This window comes from Harpegnathos saltator, unplaced genomic scaffold (assembly GCF_003227715.2).
Source record: "Harpegnathos saltator strain DR-91 unplaced genomic scaffold, Hsal_v8.6 scaffold539, whole genome shotgun sequence".
Classification (NCBI taxonomy): domain Eukaryota; kingdom Metazoa; phylum Arthropoda; class Insecta; order Hymenoptera; family Formicidae; genus Harpegnathos; species Harpegnathos saltator.
Genome location: NW_020230359.1, coordinates 605357 through 627463, shown reverse-complemented (window position 1 = coordinate 627463; position 22107 = coordinate 605357). Strand labels below are relative to the sequence as shown.

The 22107-nt window shown below is 56.9% G+C and overlaps 1 protein-coding gene across 3 annotated transcripts in view; it reads right to left on the bottom strand.

Annotated features, from left to right (window-relative positions):
- The window catches only part of LOC105183511 (LIM domain only protein 3), a 90289-nt gene that overhangs the window by 25353 nt on the left and 42829 nt on the right, over nucleotides 1-22107 (bottom strand). For all 3 annotated transcript variants that reach the window (XM_025303311.1, XM_025303310.1, XM_011141714.2), the window contains 3 exons: nucleotides 11359-11455; nucleotides 10280-10417; nucleotides 9386-9511 (listed from right to left, as the gene is read on the bottom strand). In XM_025303311.1, the coding sequence (XP_025159096.1) occupies nucleotides 9386-9511; nucleotides 10280-10417; nucleotides 11359-11455 (361 nt within the window). The remainder of the gene's footprint in view (nucleotides 1-9385; nucleotides 9512-10279; nucleotides 10418-11358; nucleotides 11456-22107) is intronic.

The window sequence follows — 22107 nt, the reverse complement described above, 5'->3', positions numbered from 1 at the left end:
CGATCATCCGGGAGGACAAGTTTTGCGCGTCGGCCCGACGCATGACGCGCGTTCATAAATAAAGCGGCCGCGCGAAAACCAAACGCGCGCAAGCCGCTGGAATTGAGATTACGCACCGCTTGGGAGAGAGAGAGAGAGAGAGAGAGAGAGAGAGAAGATCGCTGCGCGATCGGCGCGATTGCGCGCGGTTATTAATTTAAGACTGATTGCCACCTGTGCCTGTGTGTTAATAGCGCACCGGCGCTCTTTTCCCAACTAGCCGCTAATAATTGACTTTTTCGCACAGATCGCAGCCATGTTACACGCGCGCGCGCACACCCAAGCCGCGCGGTCGTACGGGAGTGTTTACGATCGCATTTCAAGCATAATTATAGTAAATCTAGACGCGGCTGGCCAGCCCGGGGCGAATCGCGTTAGTTTCTATAACGATATTTGCTGCGGTGCGGCAATTTAGGTATCGTTTTATCGGTGGTATAATATACAATTCGTGTATATATACACACACGTATATATTTTATAGAGAGCGGAATAGCGAGCGGCGGAGGGGAGAGTGAGAGAGTCAGATAGAGAAAGATACGGCACACGCGCGCGACCGGGTGTACTCACGTATCATGCACACACAGAGACACATTCCACATAAACGCACATACACGCGAGCGCGTCCCACATCGGCTAATCTCGTATTTGCGCGATTAATTCTACGCGTTTAACGGAATCCCGTGTCTCGCTAATTACTCTGTCGCGAGCATTTCGCGCGCGCACTGACGATGCTGTTTTCGCGTTAATTATGGAATCCGTAGGCTAATGGATCGTACGAATAAAAGTGAAAAAGCGCTCCCGACGGCAGAGGCGGAGAGTGGGATGGAGGAGGCAGGACGCAAGAATTTACCTTTCCAAGTAGCGAGCCGCGAATATTTTTTTTTTTATATTCGCCATGAATAATCCGCTGCGCGCTCTCTCTCTCTCTCCGCCAAGTGCCAGGAACTTCGCACGTGGGAGCTGTTGCGCGGCTCCTCCTGCCCCTTTCTAATCGTCTTCGTTATTTCGACGCAGACAAATTACGCGTCGGAGGACTCTCGTCCTCGCGCGAGTCAGCTGCGCACCGACATATCGCGCGTCACGCGTACAAGAGAGTGACGCGCGGGATCACCCGCGTGTGCTGCACACGACGAGTTTAAAGCTACGTTTAAGCCGTAGAGGGCTTAGGCACGTCTATTTTCTAGCGAGGCCCCTAAACCGGAGATTAAAGCCATCGCTTTGCGCGAGGGCGCTCCCAAAAATCCAGGGATTACGCCTAGGCGGCGACGGCGACGGCGACGGCGGATATGAATTAATTTCGACGTTAAGAGCTATCGCGTCTCTCATTTATAACAACGGCCGCTTTTCGCGCGCGCGCGCGCGCGCGTTTCCCGCCGCTCCCTTCCGGGAGATCCTTCCTTCATCGCAGACCCCCCCGGCTCCCCCCGATGAGGCCCACTTTAGGCACGTGAGGCAATTATTAAGCGCCTTTGCAGCAAATATCGAGAATCTTGAAATATCAATATACGGAAGTTATGATGTGCGTCGGACAGAATCCGCCGAGAATAACAGAAAGGCGCGGTTGCTTTGGGAAAATTGATGTCCGCCGAGGCGGAAGAGCACCGCGAAGAATTCAGTCGCGAAATTCCCATTAAGAAAGAAACGAGAACGGATCAAAACCGTGTCGCACGGGGCGGCACGGGGGGTGAAGAACACCCCGTCGGCCCGCGGCAAGTGTCCACGTCCGGCGAGAGCCGTTGCAACGCTTGCAACGTTCCGCTGCATTTCGGCGCAGCCGGTACGCGCGTTTGTGTCCGAGGTATCGAAGTGGGGCTGGGAGAGTGGGGGGGGGGGAAGGTGCTTTTGGCGCTGACAATACCGCAATGCACAGGTTGGCCTAATAAAACTATGATCGCCGGATAAAACAGTGCAGTGCACGCTGGTAATTAGCGGTATACATAAATCATTGGCAACGCGCCGCGTAAATGCACACGCACACGCACGCATACGCCCATTACACCTCCGCCTCCGTGCGCGCGATGCCTCCGGCAACCCCTGCCGCCTGCACCACCATCGCCGCCGCCGCCGCCGCCGCCGCCGCCGCCGCCGCCGCTGGCTACGGCTCGCCGAGTAAACGAATACACGTGTAACGGGCAACGCAAACGTTGCGGCACTCACCCTCCTCCCTCCCTCTCTCTCTCTCTCTCTCTCTCTCTCTCTCTCTCTCTCTCTCTCTACTCTTCGCGTGGCGCGAGAGCGATCTTCGATTTCATTCGGATCCACGGCTCTCGGGAGGCACTCCGGGAGGCGGAGAACTCGCGAATAAATCGAGAGACCGGCTGAGCCGACGAGCAAACAGCCGCTTCGAGTTGCCCTCTCACTTTCCTCGACTCGCGCGCGATTTCTCGATACTCGCGGAGGCTCGCGCGCGGCGATCGTGAGATCAATTTTTTTTTCACGGAAGTGGAGTGTGTAGCGCGAGTTTGTTTTCGGCGGACACTTTGACTTTGGCTTTGGCGGAACGTCAGAAGAAGAAGCGTTGATCTCGATCGGCCAAGGGGCGCGAAATTTTCCTTCAGACTTTCCCTTAATGAATAATATTTCGCCGCGCTAAATGTAACATGAGTCGTGCACGAGCGAGTCGCGACAATAGCGAGTCCACGAGGTTATCGACGAGCGCGAGCGTGTTGCAAGTCTTCGCCCCGCAAGCAAGTTGATCCCGCCGCGTCGGCGAGCCTTGAGCGGCGATTCGCAGATCCGAATCGCATGTTGCATGTATTCGCGGCGGCAGCGGCGACGGCGACGGCGGCGACGGCGGTGGCGGCGGCGGCGGCGGCGGCGGCGGCGGCTCGTTAATCACCCTCCACCGCATGACGGCCCTCCCTCCGCGCGCCGCGCCCGGTCGCACCTGAGAATTGGCTCGCCGCGCGTCGTCCGTCCGAGTAATTCGATCTCCCCGCGCGCGGCGCATTTCATTTATAATCACGGCGGTACGCCTATTACCGCGCCTACACGCGGCCGTGTATCGTTTTGAAGTGTACGCGAATGCTCACCCCGCCGATATGACGCCCCCCGCTCTCGGCGTCGCGCTTTCGACGGCGGCTCTCGGCAAGGGTGTGCATGCTCATCGCGACTGGTATCAACGCGGCTCATGGGGTGGTATCGGTGGAAATGCGCGGAGGGCATGCCGAGCGGCGGGGGGAGGAGGAGGAGTATCGGCAGGGAGGAGGACGGGAAGTGGCAGGTCTATCGCCATCGGAGCCGGCAATGCGAGTCTAGGTTATCCGGTGACAAAGCAGGTTCGACTCGCGCGCAACGAGACCCTCTCGGCACGTCGGATTATCACCATTGAAAATGGTGCAACCGAAACCCCACTGTTCGGATGCAGCCGCGCTTGAACGCGATACGTGTGCACGCGGGCCGGCGCGACGCGGCGCGACGCGGCGCGGCGCGGCGCGGCGCGGCGCAACCAAAACCGGAAGCGAATTCCTTGTCGCGCCGCTCGGCCATTTATTGTCGATCTCGGGGCGTGGGCGATTACGGCTTGTGCGCGCTCCCCGACCTGTCTTGTCGCTTGTCGGTGCAGTTGCGACAGCGATCTCTCTTTCGCGCTTTGTAGCGCAGCCTCGTGCGCCCGCGCCCGCGTCATGTCCGCGACGATACGGGTTTCGCGCGACGGGAGAGTAGCCTCTGTGTAGGGAAGTACCGTTCCTCTCCACCGGGGAGAACTGACGGTGTAACGGAATTTTCAGCCAGCGTTGATCGAGCGAGCCGAGGTGAATCGCCGCGACGCGGCTCCCGTCGCGGCACGCGCGCTCTCAGCGCGCGAATGACACAATTCGCGGAGTTCTTGCGCCTCGAATGCGCGAAACGCTCGGCGGTTAGGGGACACGCTGGGCTGGAGGTAAGGCGAACCACCCCCCGGGGGGTTGTAGCTAAATTGGCGGCAGTATATTACCGGTCGGACCGGCGCATTTAATTTGAATATAATCGCGGAAGGAGATCTCAGAAGCTCGAGGGCACTCCGTGGCGCGGGACTGCGTGACGGTGACCGGAAGTGCTCCCGGGACACCGGAAACAAAATGGCCGCTTTCTCTCTCTCTCTCTCTCTGTCTCGCTCTCTCTCTCTCTCTCTCTCTCTCTCTCTCTCTCTCTCTCTCTCCTCCGCCACCCTCTTCGCGACGCCGTCACTCCGTCCTATCGCACAGCCCACCTATACTGCTTACTTACCCTGTCGCGAGAGCGTCCGCCCTTCTTCTCACCCTCGCGTCCTCACCCTCGAGAATCGCGGGGGGGGGGGGGGCGAAATTAACTTTGCATTGTCCTTATTCCGAGGATCGCGCGGGGGATGGCTGCCGGGTAACGGCAGGACCGAAGTGAGCGTGCCGTTACGAGTTCGGCGAGACGAGTAATAACCAAGTTACCGTGATAACGCGTATTACCACTCGAGCGAGCGAAATCAACGCAACGTCGGATGCTTGCGATTTAATTTTTAATTGCCGTTAACTTCCTGGAAGTGTCACAATAAGGCGCTTCGACGTATCCCTCCCGTGTTGGACGAGATTATCACGAAATTGTCGGACTTGCGTGTAGAAATCGCGGAGAAATAATCCGTCGCGTTGGAAAGTAAAATCTCGAGTCATATCGCGTGCGTTGTCATTAAAAGCATCATTAGATATTCGACGCGTGATGCGTGCAAGTGGGCGTGTTATTCTCGTTCACCGCGACGCTTCACAACGGGCCGCCGCTATCGGAAAGTCGATAAACGGTGTCAATGTCGTAAGTTACGTGCAACTGCGCGCTCGCAGGTAAGGGACTTTAGTGATTTAGGAGTAATTGCGAGATGCCGGGCGATGATTCGCGTGGGAATGCAACAGGGCACCGTGTTCGATAAGCTCTGCGGAACAATAACAATTAAACCGGCTAACTCGTAATGCCAAAATACAATATAAGCACGAACAATGCTCGCGCCCGTCAGCGGGGAGGGACGAGCGGTCGTCCGACAATGCCCGGCCGTGCTTTCGCTAGACAAAGGCGAGACTCGAAGCTACCTCGAAGCGGAGATCGTAAGTCGAGGAAGAGCTTAAGCCGGTCGCGTCTTACGCCGCGGTCGTATTCGATGAGAGAAGAGAGGAGAGAGAGAGAGAGAGAGAGAGAGAGACAGAGAGAGAGACAGAGAGAGAGATAGAGAGAGAGAGAGAGAGAGAAAAAGGGTGATGGGGTGCTGAGGGAGGAGGGAGGGAGGGTATCGTAGAATTTAATTAAAACCTCTACCTGCCAACGCACAGCTCGCGAACCGCTCGCGCGAGAACTTTGCGTTTTCCGAAAACGCTCGACGGCGAGCCCGACAAAGTCGTGATTTACGGGGGCGCGCGCATACGCTTTTTCATTATACGATAATTATCAATGCATGATTATCGATACAATTATTTGACAAGCTAATAACGTGGCGTGTGTATCTCCCGCGTTGGTCATTAATTAATTATTGCAATGCATTAACTGTATTATGCCGATGACAATCGCGCCGCCAAAGCCGATTTTCGCCGCGCGCCAACTCTTGTCGGAAAAATCCGGCAAATTGGCCGAACGCGCCGGATAATTTCTTCAATCTGCTTTGCGCGCTATATTTAAGCGTGCGCGCGCGCGCGCGCGGAAGCGGCACTTTAAATCAAACGCAGCCGATGCTCGGAACGGCGCGCCGACGAATTGGTGGTTGAAACGCAGCCGCGATAAATCTCGAAATTGCGCGACGCACAAAGTGCGTCATCGGCTTTAAACAGCGCGCACGCACGCGGGAGATACTCACCCCGACCGGGGGACGGTATAAATTTGATATTTTTTTGCTTTTTTGCCTTTTTCCCCGCGCGCGCGTTTCGATCGCCGTGAGATATTAGCCGAGAATCGCTAGCTGGCAAAACAGGCGGAAGAGAGCTCGCCTCGTTAATGCCGTATGATGGGATTTCATAATTCATCGCGCGCGCATTGCGATATCGCTCGGCTCGCGTCATTCTTCCCGCTGTTGTTTGAGGAAACATCGCTGATAACGATAACTCGCCTCGCAGACGAAGTAAGAGATTATATTGCGGGGGAGGGAGACGGGGATCATCCGGCGCGACCATCGGACAGCCATTTAATACACCGCCATTTCTTCGTTTAACGAGATACGACACATCAAAACGTGCAGACGAAATAATCATGCGCGAGAAATGTAGCGAAAAGATTCCGCGAAAAAGTTCATCAGCGCCGGAAGGTTCATCGCACGAGAGTGTGACGTAAGCGCAACCACACAGGTGTACAACCTACTCAGGCTCCAAAGTGCAGGAATCTCTCCATCTGCTAGGATGCTCCAGCGAGAGAATTTCGCGCAGAAAAATCGGCCGATTGTATTCAAGGCTCTCATGATCGTCGTGTTTGCACGTCCGCTCGTCAATGAGCGATCCATAGCGCGAATTTCCGTTAACGCGATCGGATAAACTCGAAGAGACCAAGGCAAGGAGGAAGAGGGAGACAGAGAGACAGAGACAGAGAGAGACAGAGAGAGAGAGAGAGAGAGAGAGAGAGAGAGAAAAGTCTCGCCCTTACGAGTCCTCGAGCCACGACTTCTACCTCGGGAGCGTATGATTAAACACAACTCAGGTGTTTTATTATGCTTGGCTCGTGGAGATCGCGTGACCCAACGGCCACATCCGTTTCCGCCTCTGCGTACGGTCAACCGCTTCGACCCCTAACCAATGGTTCGCCTTAAGGGTTGCACGTTACCATCGACCGCGAAAGAAAGTATACTTTCGCCGACGTATCTTTAAGCCGTAATCGGCTCCGCTCGATAGTCACGCGCCGCCGAGGAGCTCCGCGCCGAGAGCTGTTAACCCTTACTTCGCCTCGGCCGAACACACCCTCCCTCGCTGGCGACGATTTTGTTTCCACGTTCTACAAGGACATCCGTTTCGGGATCGCGGCGACATCGCGCACGCGACAGTGGCTTTCAACCGGCGCGAAAGAATATTCTCTTTGCTGTGCGTAGACAAAGATTTCGTGTGTGTTTCGCGATGAATCTCAAAGATGTCACATGCGTCGCATGAGATGCTTATTACTTCTTGCTGATCTATCGCGGTCTCGCGATTCCACGCGTTTGATGTCTTAACGACATCATTTAACGATCTGCCGGTGTACCGGCAGGATGAGTGGACTATTGATGAGTGTGTTCTTCTCAGAGGACGAACACGATTCTGGTGCTTCGGTCTCGTGGCACGAATCAATTCAGGAATGCAGAGCCGTGGGTAGGGTGTAAGAAAGGTCGGGCAAATGCCGAGGAGTGACATTAAATACGCCGAAATGCCATCGACCCCCGTCCGACCCCGGTATAAAGGAGCAGTCCCGTGTCGTAGCCTATCCCTTTCCGACCTGATGCAATTTATTTCATACCGATGCGACGACAGTTAATCGATCTACAAAATAGCCGCTCGTGGGCGTCTCGTGTATAACAGCGCGATAAAAATTTGACAGAAAGTCCTCGACGCGTGAGAGAATAAGAGACAGAGAGAACGCGCGCGCGCGCGCGCGCGCGCGCGCGCGCGCGCGCGCGCGGATTATGTTTGCCGAACATGATTTAATCATTCGCCATTGCACAATTAAACGATATTAATATGTATAAAATATTAAACGATATAATTTTATTGTTACATATCGCGCGCTCGCGACCCCTTTTCAAAAGAAGCGAGATTTAAAATTGAAAAGCCCATTTCGTACGAGCCCAGCCAGCTGGCTGTGCGCGCGCACGCGCGCGGGTCTTGTATTTTAAATACATATAAAATATTAATATGTCGATATAAAAATTAATTCGAGTCCCAAAGGATTAATCAACGTGTACGCGCAACCGGCGGCTTTTGATAACTGCCGGGGACCAAAGGCTCGTTGGCGCCGAACGGCCCGACTGTTTCGGACAACCAAAGACACGGGGGATATAATTAATTCGGCGATTCGGCTTTATCGCTACGCTACGTTACGTCGCTCGGACGTACATATCTCACCGCGGATATGCCGTCTGCTCTCTCCCTCCGAATCCGCGAGTTTTCCGAGAAATTAGCCGGCATGATTTGCATCTGACGTGCACCTCGACGAGGCACCCACACGTCGCTCGCATAGTTCGCAACTCTGACTTTCCTCGCCTCCCCCCCTCCCCGTCTTTATCTCTCCCGCTCCTCCTGCCCCTCTCACTGCCTCTCTCACTCGGCGAATGTCTCTCCGTGGGTAGCTTCGCGCATCCACGTCGGAAGCGCTCTCGCGTCAATTATACCCGTCAGGAGAGGAAATGTCGAGCGGATTCTTCTCGTTCTACGACATTGATCCTCCTCGGCAGTCCCTCTCGTCGGCAGCTGGGGGAATAACCGTCGTTTGTGCCAACTGTGTAGCGCCGAACGGGCGACGAAAGTCGCGCGAACAATGATATCCGAGCTCTCGGGTCTGTTTCTCCCTCTCCCTCTCCCTCTCTCCCTCTCTCTCTCTCTCTCTCTCTCTCTCTTCGTTTCTTCGGCAGGAATAAATTGCACATGCAAATAAGGATGCGCCTATTCCCGTCAAGGCCCCAGAACGTTTAAGTATACGTTTAAGTATGATTTCCAGTAGTCCTAAAAAGAGGACAATCCTAGCGAGAGAGAATTCGAAGAGAGGAATTCGGCTCGCTCGCGCGAAAATGCGACAACTTTTTCCCGACTCGCTTCGCAGTCTCGCGGAAACGCGCGCGCGCGGCTCGCGCGCTCGGGCACTTCCGAGCCTGCCGCGGCGCCGATTATCTCCATTCGGCAGATCCGCCGAGGCGTTTCGAGCCGGAGGAGTCCCGGCTTTCGAACGAGCCACGGCTTAACTCGGTTGTTGTGAATAAGTAAGCGAAGTGTTGCGCGAAGTGCTGCAGAAGTTAGGCGAAGCCCCGGGCGCGCCGGTGGCTGGGGTGGCTCGAATTAAATTGTTATACGGATGAGCTGCCACGAGGAATACTCGAGCGCGCGCGAGCGAGCGACTTTGCCGTCGTCGCCGCCGCCGCCGCCGCTGCCGCCGCTGCCGCCGGGTGTGAATGTTTAATTACCAGCTTTCATTATTGTTAATAAAATAATAGCGCAGCCGGAGGGGCCCGCGGAAACCGAGGCCGAGTACTTGGCGCGTACGACGCGAGTCGCGCCAGGCTGATCTCGCATCTCGCTCGTTTCTCGCTCGTTTCTCGCTTCGTCGCTCCTCGCGCGGCGGCTGCCAAGATTCACGCGGATGCACGCGACGGATCTCTCCCAAACTCACCCCCCACTCCCCCTCCCCGGAGAGATTCTCGCGCGAGGGATGATAGCGGCGAGGCAATATTCGCGCTTTCGATATCGCTCACCTGTGATTGCACTGTTGACAAGCGAAGCACTCCAGGTGATAAACGTTAGTCCTCGCGCGCATCACCATCTCGAACGCCGGGATCACCTTGCTGCACGCCGCACAATGGCCGGTGTTGCCGAAGAGCCTGTTGTCGAACAGAGGAGAGACGAGGGGTGGAATGTAGATTAGTCCATCTGATCGGAATTTCCCGGATTTCCCGCGTCTCCTCCGGCTCGTCTCTGCTCGCGTTAAAAACACCGACGACACGCTCGCGCGCGGCTTCGTCGCGGGATTAAGCGTTATTGCCGTCCCGGGCGCGCTTCGGAAGCGCGCTCGAGTGAATTGCGCATTCCGCGTGGGAAAAGTCGTGCTCCACTCTGGATGACGGCAACAGACGGGGAACTTTCTGCGCCGAGACGCGCACAGCGGGAGCCAATAAGCTTACGGCCGCCGCGAATATGCCGTCTTCAAATATTGGGCCATTAATAAAGGCCACAATGTTTCGACGTTGCGCGTGTTCCTCGCGCGCTCGCGCGCGTACGGACGCGCCACCTGCGCGCATTCCCTCGGGACTTTGTAATCTCAACACGGTTTATTTGCTCCCGCTTGTTTATATACGAGATGTGGCTGTATTCAATAAGGGAAACTCATCTGTAAAATTCGATTTGTCGCCGCCGCCTTCTTCTCCGTTTCCTCCTCGCCCCCCTCGCCCCGCGAGAGAGATCGCGTCGCCCCCTCGCCGCGCTTTATCAATCTATCTACGTCCGTCCGCGTTTATTGACTCGTCGGCACGCGAGACGCGCGCGCGCGCGCGCGCGGGGTGATATTATCGAATCTGCTCGAGCTCGCCGCCGGAGGAATCGCTCGGGCTGCGGATCGATCGGGATCCGCAGGATGTTGGTCGGCCACGTACCGCAGGTAGTCTCTTTTGCAGAGAATAAGATTCGCCTTCGTGTAGAGCGTCGAGCCGACCTCGCCGAGTCTGCAGTCGCAGCATCCGCACTTGAGGCAGTCCTCGTGCCAGTACATGTCCAACGCCTTCAGGAGGTACCTGGTAGTCGAGAGAGAGAGAGAGAGAGAGAGAGAGAGAGAGAGAGAGAGAGACGAATCGATGGTCAGTTTAGTTAGAAAAATTGATTTTCGGCCGCTCGACGATCGCTCGTGCGAGATAACAAAGTCGCGCACACGCGACTGATCCACGAGTTCATTTCACGAACGCTGAGAGACGTAGCACCGGGGCGGCCGCGAGGTGAACGTACGCTAATTAATGTCCCGACTTTTCACTATAATCGCTCCGTTTGTCGCGCAGATTCAATCTCGCCGCACTTCTTTTTATTACCTCGGACGAGACGCGCTCACGACGCGTCATTAGCCCGAGTTCAAATTCCGCTTCCACGTTAACCCGTCCCACCCTCCCCCCCCCCCGTACATTTCGCGAAACTTCGAGTTCTATTACGGAGAATCTCGAGACACTGTATACAGGCCAACTTTGTCCTTTGTCACGCTACAAGCGATTATCTCGCGCCTTTTCATCGGCGCTTGAAAGAAAGAACCTGGCTTAAGAATGATTTCTCATTTTCGATCACGTTTGAAAACAGTCGCGTTTAATATTCATCGTCAATTTCGGCACGCAACGCGAATCAATTATGCAGTGCCTCAATGTTGCAATTCACTCGAAGGGATTTGCAAGATTAATGTAAGACCGAAATTTCGACTCGGGCATGATCGCGCTGGTAATGAACGATAAATGCGAAAACTATTATATTTAACCCAGTTCGTGCGTGCGGCCAGCCTCTCCCCCTCGTCGCCGCCGCCCCCCCCCCGTGGAAAAGACAGATCGACTGTTGGAGCAAAGCGTCCCCCTATGGTCAGCGTTCTTTCAGAGGCTCGGTACATGCGCAGGGACCGGGGGGTGTAAAACACACACACACACACACACACACACGAGGCGTCGCGCCGTGTCACGCAACGCAACGCGAGCGGAGCACTCACCTCTCCGTAATCGCCTTTCCGCAACCCGCGCATTCCTGTTGAGTGGCCCCGTTCTTGCCCGGCTCGCTCTTGCTGCCATCCATAGTCATTTTATCGTCTGCAACACGTTAGAGAGATGCCGGCTTACTCAATCTTCGCTATATACTTCGAGTCGCGGCGGTCGCGAGTTGCTGCTCGAGAATGCGACTCGGCGCGCATTCTTCCGCTGCCGACGCTCGAAAAACGAAGGAAAGGAACGTCGTCGGCCGACTATCGGCAAGCCTGCGTTTCACGACCATTGTACTTGTCTTCCACCTCCTCGTCGCGCCGGAAGCTGCGACGAGATAGTCTCGGACAAGCCGGTGTCGGATCGACTTTCCGACCCGGCAGTCCTCGTCCGGCCGGGATCGAATGAGTAATCGCGTTTGCGTGTATTTAACAAGTTTCGCCGGCATCTGGCACTAGAGAATGTCGGCTTGTCTATGAGTAATTAGAGTTACGGCTTGAGAATTTAACGGCGCGGTTAGTGCCATCTGTGTCCAGCCCGCTCGGTGGCGGCGGCAGTGTGTGTGTGTGTGTGTGTGTGTGTGGCCTTTCTCATCCTCCGTAGATCTCTCCCGCATCGGGAGCGTCCTCCGTCGTACGCGGTCTCTTTCTCGCGATGCGGTCAGAGTTTAGAATCGAATTAGTTTGACCCTCCCACAGCGTCCCCTCCTCCCTCCCCGTCCACTTATTGCGCGTTTAAGCACTGCCGGCTCCGAAACAACCAACGACTCGGCCAGCAGCCGACCGTCGTCCGCGCTCTGGATAAACATCAGCCGGTCCCTCCGAGGAGGCGCGATGCTGTCGTGCGTTCAGGGGTGTAGAAAAATAGCGCGACGCACGCGAGTACGGCTGGGAAAAACGCGAATGTCGATGATCCGGGGGGATCACACCGAGTAGGGAAAGGAGGAGCGCAACGCCTCGAGAGATTGCGAAAGTGCGCGTGGGATCGATAACAGCGTGTCTCGCGTCGGCACGTTTGATCGTTTGATCTTGAAGCCTCATTAATATGATCGCGCGGCCCAGTTGATCCTTTCTTCGTCCTCCGGGCAATGTCCACCGGTGTGCGCGCGCGCGTGTGTTGCGCCGACCAAGTTCGATCTCAGCCACCCGGTATATTTACGAACTCATAACCGCGGATGCTATGAGCGAAGTTTGTGCGGTTTCAATATGTCCTCTCCCTTTCTCTCTCTCTCTCTCCCTCTCTCTCTCTCTCTCCCTCTCTCTCTCCCTCTCTCTCTCTCTCTCTCTCTCCCTCACCCCTTAGCATGGACACAATATTACGCGGGTTAATATCTTCCGTGCGGTCGGGACTCCGGGGGCAAATATTAATACGATGCCTTTGATCCGTTAATTATTAACGGCCACGGGGATGAAAAATCCGCGCATCCGCCTTGGAGAGGGAACGCGAAAATTGCCGGGGACAAAAACCGCGTCGGATGATGCCCCGTTTCCCGATGCGCTTCTAATTAAACGCCTTTGTCGCGCTCGCGCGCGCGCGAACCCGCATACACATGTGTCTATGTGCGCGCGCGCGCGCGTTTTTTGCGGAACGCAAACCGTGCGGGAAGTTTTCGTCTACGGTAACGCGAGAGACGCCACACGGCCGGGCCGCGGCCGAGAGGCGCACACCTCGCTTACAGTCGCACACGCAGGGGCGAGTTAATTAATCGAGTTGAATCGATTACACGCTTTACCTCCGCCCGCGGGTTACCGATAAATTGAATACATTATAAATAATAGTACGATTGTTATTCGCGGGCATGCACACATCTACCCCGGGATAATGATTAATGGAATAACTAACTAGCCGGGTAAATTATGCAAACTATTAAATCCGCCCGCATATAAACTTTCCCACATAATAATCGCTAGGTGATCGATCGGCGCGGCGCTGTGAAATTTATGTTAGTCCTCCGCGCGCGCGCACGGATAAATTAGATCGAAAGCTCGTTCGTACTGTGGATACTTTCGCGCGAGAAATCGAGAGCCGGCTCTCCTCGATCGTCGTGCCTGCGGCGGAGTGCGTGTGCTCGCGTGTGCAGGAGACGTCCAGGAGGCGCACGTTGGAACTGGCGGAATGTAGGCGTAGGAACGCGCAATCTCGCGGACTTGCTTGCGCGCCGCGAAAACGGCGCGACGCGTCGCAAAAGTCGGCGGCGGCGACGGCGGCGGGAGTGTTTCCTTTGAAACTCGAAATCCCGCCGTATACGAAACTACGATAACAGAAATATTTCGAGTTACGTGCGCTGGAATCTCACCGCAGAAATTCCTGCGGGCGCCGACCTGGATTCCGCCGACGACCTCGAAAACCTTCGACCGCGCCGGAGCAGCTACCTTGCCGCCGCTCAATTTCCACTTTGTATTTAGCCGCGATTTTCATCAGTGCGGTGGCTCTGCGGTTTCCCCCTCGCTCCCAACCCCCGGCCCCGGCCCCGGCGGTCCGCCGGGAAAGAAAGAACGCCCTCGCCCGCTTTGCGACGAAATCTTTTGAATTCGTTTGAGAGAGCCGGCGGCTGTGTGCTCTCTCGCCTTCGATCACGCAGTTTTTATTTCTCCGTTGCCGATAACACGACAACGCCAGGCCGGGAAAGTCGGCGTAAGCTCCGTAGCGACGGCGCGATCGCGCGGCGGTTTTCAAGCGTCGCCTGCCCGTTTTTGCCCGAGCAATTACTCGGGCCAGGTTATTGTCGTCGAGGAGGCAGCGGAGCGCGGCGGAAACGGCCTCCCGCTCAAACGTTACCGAGGAGGGTGCCCCCATAACGAGGGGGCACCCTCCTTCGAAAGTGGCTCGCATCGCTGGCCGTCGGAGCTGTTCATCAGGTACATGATCGAATCATCCATGGACGCTGAGCCTCAAAGCATCGATAATTCGATTAGCCGCTACACGTTCGAGAACCGCTAACCTGTCCACGAGCCGGTTTCGCGTGCTCTCTCCTTGACTAAGCCAGTCCCGCCGTTATTCGCCGGTCATTATCATTGCGATCGCATTACGGAAACCGCGGGAATGACTCCCCTGCCCCCTCCCCGCCGGCCCTCCAGCAGCCGGTCCTCGACGATCGGCCGGCCGGCCAGCCGGCCGGGTGAAGGGCGTAATTCAAAAAGCATCGCGCTTTGACCGCTTGCTCGGAAGATCGACGCTCCTCGGCGACGATCGCCAGCGCTCGGCGATTGATCGCGGAAATTGCGCGAACGTCTTCCTCGGGCGCGTGACGTCGTAAACGAGCATCCCTGCAAAATCAAGAGTACGCCGCGGGCGGTGGTGGTAGGGGTAGACGCGATCTGCTTATCGACGCAACCGAGCAGTCTCGATGCAACTCTCTCAAGGCTCCGCCCCCTGCAGCATCCACGACACTCCCAGCGTAGCCACCCCCGCAACTCTTCAAGAAGTAAAAAGGTGCGGCGCGCACCGCGCCTCGCTCGCCGGAGCGAGGTGGTCTGTCTTCCTTCTGCCATGGCTCGCGGCTCGAGTACCGTCGCGCGCACGTGCGATATCTTTTTTCGAAACGCGCTCACAATTCTCCGGGCTGCGACACCTGCGAACGGCCCTCTCTCCTGCGGCTCCGCGCTGGAATTCCATCCATTTCAATCGTTCGAAGCGGCAATTTTAATCGTCGGCGGATCGTGCGCACCTCAAGTGGCTCGGACGATTTAACCTCGACAAACGCGGATCGCTCGACTGTCTCTTCCCCCTTCCGCGCGCTCCCCGCTCGCGCCCTCTCTGCCTCCTCTGCTCTGCGCGATGCCCTGCCATGGCGCATGGCGCAGAAAATCCCTTACATCAGGAAACGCTTAGCCGAAATTTCCACTCGGCCGGGGGCACAGAGCGCGGCCGAGCGAGAACGCGGTCGCGCTTTTGTCTTTAATAATGCTTCTGCAGCGGCGTTATCTCTTACTTTTAGAAGCGGCGGTAGCGGCCGGAGCGGGCGGGCGTCCGGAGAGTCGGTCCATTAATTAGGCGGGCCGCATTAAGCCGGGCATTAATATACTCCGCTGGCTGTTTTGTTTTATCCCGCAGGAAGGACGTAACCTACCCCGGAGGCTGACGCAGGCGGGGGTGGCCGTGACGGGGGCGAGAGTCGGGGGCAGGACAGGGTAGGATGGCATGGGGTAGGCAGCGAAGGGGAATTATTTTGATGCGGGGGCAACCTGCTAATCCGACCTGCCACGCAACGCCAAGCCGCCGCCGCCGCCGCCGCCGCCGCCGCCGCCGCTGCCTTATCCCGGGGGTCTGTTTAAATTCCGTAAATCGTTCGCGAGCGTCTCTCGACTCGGGGATGCCGACGGTGCTCTCGTTGCCGACGGCGGACGGTCGCTCCCGAGAAATTAGGGAGATAAGATTCGAGCCGCGTGCCGTTAGTCACGTGCGAAAAACGGGACGTCATCTTGCGCAACGGGACTCTCTGCTTCTCCGGCGAACAAGCCGGCGGAGCCGTCGCATGCGACGTGAAACGCTACACGAGAGATGGCTGCACGCGAGAGAGAGAGAGAGAGCGAAGCCGCGAAGCGATTTCTCCTCACTTTTACATGTTGATTTTCAAAGTTTACTGTTTCTTTCAGTCCTACCTGTCGGAGAAGAAAAACGACGAACGGCTCTTCGCGGCGTCGCGAATTTGAGCCATTCGGTGCGTTCTTTCGTATTTTTAGAGATTGTCTGGGATCGCTCACGATTTTGGCAATCGCGCGCGTCGCGTCGCGACTGCTTGAAGGAGCCGCCCGGTATCGTCGCTCACTCGAATCTCGTAGCTTTCTCGTAGCATTGCGCGCCGTCGGCGCGGCGCGGCGCGGCGGCTCGTTACTTCGCATTTAATACCTTCGCGAAAACGCGCGATAGCGGTACAATACGTTGTTAAATCGGCTTAAGTTTATACTTGGATCGACTCGTCTGGCGCGAGGCGCGCCAGGACCCCCGCCGGTATAACGGCGTAATTTAACGTACGAAAGGAATATTTCCCACGGAATAAATCTCGCATAACAGCGCCAGTGAAATCCTCGTTTACCCGGCATTCAACCCTTGCTAATGGGGGTAATTTAAGGGATGTTTTAAGCGCCCCTGGGTCACACGTGAGCCGCACAAAAAGTTCGCGTATTACGACCGTGGCTGCCGTAATCACGCATTAGCATTCCGAACGGTCGGAGCCGACTGGGATATTCCGGTTACGCCGAGAACGGCGCGCTTAAACTTTCCTTGCAAAAAGAGAAATCGGCTCGCAATATTTGAATTTTCCTCGCGGCGCGATATCACGACGAGGAGACGGCCGAGGAAGCCTCGCCGAGTGGACCTCGCGTCCTTAGCGCAATTGAATGTGAAGCTCGTCTCCCGCCGTCTTTGAGTCGCGCAAATCTCCCTCCGATCTTACTATTCTCTATGTTTGACTCAATGCACGTTTTTATCGTTGTTCTTTCCTTCGCACAGCACGTGCATACGTAGATTCGTGGAAAATCACACCAAGCGCATAATTATATCTTCGCAACTAACCGCGCGCAACAATCGTCCGACCATCGTCGCGGAACAGTTGTCGGTTAAAGGGTTCGAGTGAAAATCTTGCTCGTCAATACACGCCGGGAGGAATATGCGAGGTCGTGGACAGAAAACGGGGGTGTGTATCAGAAAACGTTCGCACGCTCTCTCGTCACGTGGCTTATCATTTTATCCCCCCCGAGGCTTTCACTCGCGGTTTACATTACGCTATCGCGCTATCGCGTAGTGTTTATTCCTTACGATATATACGAGCGGCGAATCCCGGTCGCGGAACAATAGCCGCGCGCGGCGTTCTCCAGCGAAAATTGTTTTCGTTCCCGTCGGCGCGTCGTAACGACGCGCTTCCCTCAAGCCGTCATCGCGCACGAAATCTCCCCGAGCGCTTCAACCGCCCGCCACCCCCGAGACCCGAGAAGAAAAGGCAGTACCGTGAAACGGGCCGTTTAACAAGCTCTTTCGCGCCGATAAACGCGCTCGACGCGTCTCCATTCTCTCCCCCTCCCCCTCCCCCCGCCGTTTCTCTCCGCCTTTGCCCCCTCGCCAAACCCTTTCCTCCGTTGGCTCTCTGTCTCTCTCGCTCTCTCGCTCGCTCGCTCTCTCGTCCTCTCTCACCAGACCACGGCTAATGAAATTCTGGTCAGGTCGCGAAATTCTTTCGTCAGGTGGTGATGCCACCTAACTCCCCGCTGCGTTGTCGGCTCTTGTATTTATCTTTTTTTCTCCCCTCTCCGCAACCCCTTCCCATCCCTTTGCCAGTTTCTGTCCCTACGGTATGGGTGCTCGCAGTCTCCTGACAGTGCTACGGGGCGAGGAGGCGCGACGGGCTGAAAGCGGGGGACGAGGGAACGGTAGGACGGGGGTTGCGTGCGTCCCGACGCGGAGGGTCGGTGGCTGAAATGGGGTGGTGTGCAGTCAGATTACGCTAAGCTATGCCCGTACGTGCTCGCATGGAAGTTCCACCCCTCACCGGGTTTGCCACCCGGCCTGGGAAAATGTATTTATTGTTGTTTGTCCAGCGTTCTGTATATAGCCGCCCTGAACGCGAGCGAGACGGAACGAGGGAGAAAGAGAGAGAGAGAGAGAGAGAGAGAGAGAGAGAGAGAGAGAGAGAGGGAGAGAGAGAGAGAGAGAGAGGGAGAGGGAGAGAGAGAGAGAGAGAGGGAGAGGGAGAGAGAGAGAGAGAGAGAGAGAGAGAGAGAGAGAGAGAGAGAACGAAAGAGCCGGGTGGTGGACGGTGGACCGAGGGTGGGCGCGGGGACTGCTCGAGGTTGAGGTTGAAAAAAAATTGCCCGGGGACTGCCGCACACGAGACGACGCGGAGTATAAATTCCAGCGACGCTCGCACCTCCGCTCGCGCTGCCGCTCCGCCCGACTCCCACGGAGCCGCTTTACTCCTTTTTGGGCTTTCGATCCGCAAAGCAGGCGCGTAAATAAACTAGATGGCCACCCCGAAGAGATACCGACGCGTAGCCCGGTAGCGCGCAGGTAGGTGGAGAGCGGCCGCACAGATCCGCCGCCGGAGAATCTTCGTCGCGTCGCGTATGTGGTGAAATTTGCTCGAGCGACGGGCGTAAAACGTGACGTATTCCGAAACATTCGGTATATATATATATATATTTCCCTCTGTCTCGAGACCAGCACCGTCCGCGAACACGTTGAGAGAGGAATCCGGCTCGAGGAATCTCAGCAAGACGATCCTCGTGGTGAATGTCCGGCACGACGGACGAGAGAGTTCCTCAAGTGGCGCTTCGCGAGTCGAGCGGCGCGCTCGCGCGCGTCGCTCGTTCGCGAATCACCCGGAGCCGGATTTATCTCTCCCAAGCGTGCCTCCAGCCGAGATCGGGCTCAGGCACGCCTCGCGCCTATTCCGCTAATAACGGGGATCGGGAGCTATCGGCCGTCGTACGCCATTCGATCCGATTCTCTCGAGCCGATTTGGGCTGACCGTGCCGACGACAAAGGGGTCCCCCCCCCCTCCTCCCCCGTAACTACTCCGGAAACTTTTATCTTGCAGGATTAATGGACGGATTAAAGTATTTGCGGCGGGATGCGGGCTGATTGGGGTAAATCGTGGTGGGATTAGAACTTGATTGGCTAATTTGTAAGTGTCCCCGGCAGCCGGCGCCAACTTAACGATCGATCGGCTGCCTGCCGCTGCCGCCGCCGTGCCGATACGTGCTCGACGATAGCGCGATGAGGGCTGCCGTCGCGAGAGGACGACGCGACGTCCTCACGCGCGAAGATAAGTACCGCGCGATCATCGCGCTCTCGCGCCGTCCTCGGAATTTCCACGCAGCGATGCAGCTTTGCGACTTCGCTCGCGCTGATGGCCTGCCTCTCTCGAATCGCGCCGCGCCACCCCCGGAGGGAAGCGGCCGCGGCCGCGGCCGCGGCGCCTCGAGGCAACTTAATGTGCGGCCGGTGCCGGGGTCGCTAGACTGATTTACATCGCGTCCCTTCGCCGGACGTCGGCGGTAAGCACCGGCCGGCGGGGGATGCTGCGGTCAACTGAGAAACGTAGCCTGTGATCAGTCTCGCACCGGTTCGCACTGAGCAAAAGCGACGGTAACTAATCTCGCTCACGCCTGACGCGCGCGAGAACACACATCCGCGCTTGTTACGGCGCACCGTAACCGGTCACTACGGACGTGGAAGCAATCAGTGACGGTAATTAGAGGGAAGCTCGGCCGGAGGAAATAAAGCGTAGTCCAGACGGTCTTCGATTTTCCCTCGCCGCGCAAAGTCCCCCGCGAGATTTATCTGTCCTCCCCACTCTCCCACTCTCTCTATCTCTCTCTCTCTCTCTCTCTCTCTCGCTCTCTGCTCTTTCCTCGTTCGCGAGGGCGCTTCTCTCGCAACAATAAACGCGTCCGTCAAAAAACACTCGCGACTCGCCGGCACTTAGGAGGCCGCGCAGGCGAGGGGGCGCAAGGGACAAAACGCGCGAGACAGGAAGCGCCGCGAGAGACAACGCGGACAGAGGGACAGAGAGGGAGAGGAAGAGAGAGAGAGAGAGAGAGAGGGGGGAGGGAGAAAGAGAAAGAGCGAGAGAGAGAGGTGCATGACAAACAGACACCCACCTCGCGCGTTACCCGCTGCTCTCGACCCTCGTTTCGCGGCTCTGATCGACGTTTCGAAATATTTCCCGACTGGCGGACGTCCAGACGCTGCGCTTCCTGTCTCCTTACAATTCGCAGACAGTCCTACGGCGGAACACGCCCCGCGGACAAAACCGTCCCGCGATGATGGACTCGCCTGAAGATAAGGGGGCGCATTCATGACGAAGACAAAACGCGCGCAACCACGCGTAGTTGTACACCGTCGCCGCAGCCGTGTCTCTCCTCTCCTCCCCTAACGGCGGCCGGCCTGCCGCTGGCCGACCGGTCGGTTCGCCGCGTTCGCGCGCGAGACAATAAACGAAAACTTTTATTATTAATGTTTCGCGCGGCAAGATAACGCGCGCGCGCGCGCGCGCGCGCGGCGATCCGCTCTATGCATCCGCCGAGCGTGTTCCGTGAGCAATGTTTCACGCTCGCAACACGCACTCCGCGCGCCCGGCGTCGCGCCGAGCCGTGAGCGGGGAGGGGGTTGCGATTCTTCTTCCCCAAGAAGCTCGTTCCTCTTCTGCTCTGAGCTGCTGAGCTCTCTGAGGACTGGCTTCCGGGCGATTTCGATTCCGAGCGTACCGCGGCCGCGAATAGAATAAGAGCGAACGGCTCTACGCGCGCGCGTTGGTAGGAATGCTATAATTAAATCATTATTAAATTTATTCCTGCGGGAACATTCGCCGAATTGCTCGGCGGGATTTGCAGGAATAAATTCCGCGCTTTGTTCGGATCCGGAGGAAGGCCCGACCGGCCGCCGCGGTAGAAGCGGCGCGTGAGATTAACTCGGCCGGCCCGTTGCAGCGGGCCACTGCGAGGCCTGCTCTCGTCGAGAGTAACTCATCCGGCCAGGACGGCGGTAAGACGAAGGTCCGGACACTCGGGACATATTCTTGGTCGTTGCGAGTGAGTTAGGAGCGCTCAAGGAATCGTGGTCGTTAGGCAGTCGGCGTAAATAACGTAGGAGCGGTTTAACGCCGGCAGGAGAGGCCTTTGCGATTCTGCGTCCCGCGGCCTGCGCTCGACTCCCAGCGACGAGGTTGCGATACCGAGAGTTTAACGGAGAATTTACAGTAGCCGGCTGAGAGAGAGAGAGAGAGAGAGAGAGGGAGAGAGAGAGACGGACGATACACATATACGCTGGCGAAACAATCCTCGAGAGCCGATAACGCAAACTTTGCTCTCTTACTTCTCCCTTCGCGGTGATCGCATCGATCTTAGTCTCCGTCGGGTTACTTCGAAAATTGAGTTTCGGACAAGTCGCCGGTAAGCGATCGACATAAAGGGCAAAGATTACGAGCGGGGAGGAGGAGGAGGAGGAGGAGGAGGAGAGCGACCGACGCGTTAGCTATTCTTCGCGATCGTCGTCCATGCGCCTCGACAGCGGCCGGTCGCTGGCTCGCGAACGAGAACACTTAATCCGAGTGGTGCTCGGCTCGGCTCGGCCGGTGACAGGAGACGTCAGGCCGCTGCCGAGAGCACCGTGATATATCGTCGCTCGGCAGAAGAGTCCGTAAAAGCACGAGAAGGGAGGAATTTATGTGTATCCATGGTCTTGCCGTGGAAACGGAAATAACGACGCAGCACGGCGCGCACGGATTGGACTTGTTGATTCCAAGCAACGCGCTACGCCTCTGTATATTCGCCTGTGTTTGAATTATCTCGCTTGAGAGCACGAGAGAGAGAGAGAGAGAGAGAGAGAGAGAGAGAGAGAGAGAGAGAGAGAGAGAGAGAGAGAGAGGATTCTCCCTTAAATTTCATTGGCTCCAAGCGTCCTCTCGCAATTTTGCACGCGAGCAAAGCGCACCGCGGCGTGTCTTCGAAACAGTCGAGAGTTTAGGCAGACGTTTTTCCGTATCGATCGTCCGCCGGCCGGATAGAATGCAAAATTGCGGATGATCGCGACGCGGTGGTGCCGATGAGTCGCGCGGAATAATTTCATCAAGCGAGCGCGGGGCGACGTTACGAGCGCGTACGGTTGCTCCGACCGCCAGTCGGCCGGCCGGCCGGCGCGGCGTGGCGCGGCGTGGCGCGGCGTGGCGCGGCGGTCCTTGTCTGACTACACGAAGCAAAATACATTGCGGGGAGCGTATAGGGCAGGAGGACAGGCGAGGATAGAATAGCTAGGAGATAGTCTGCGAG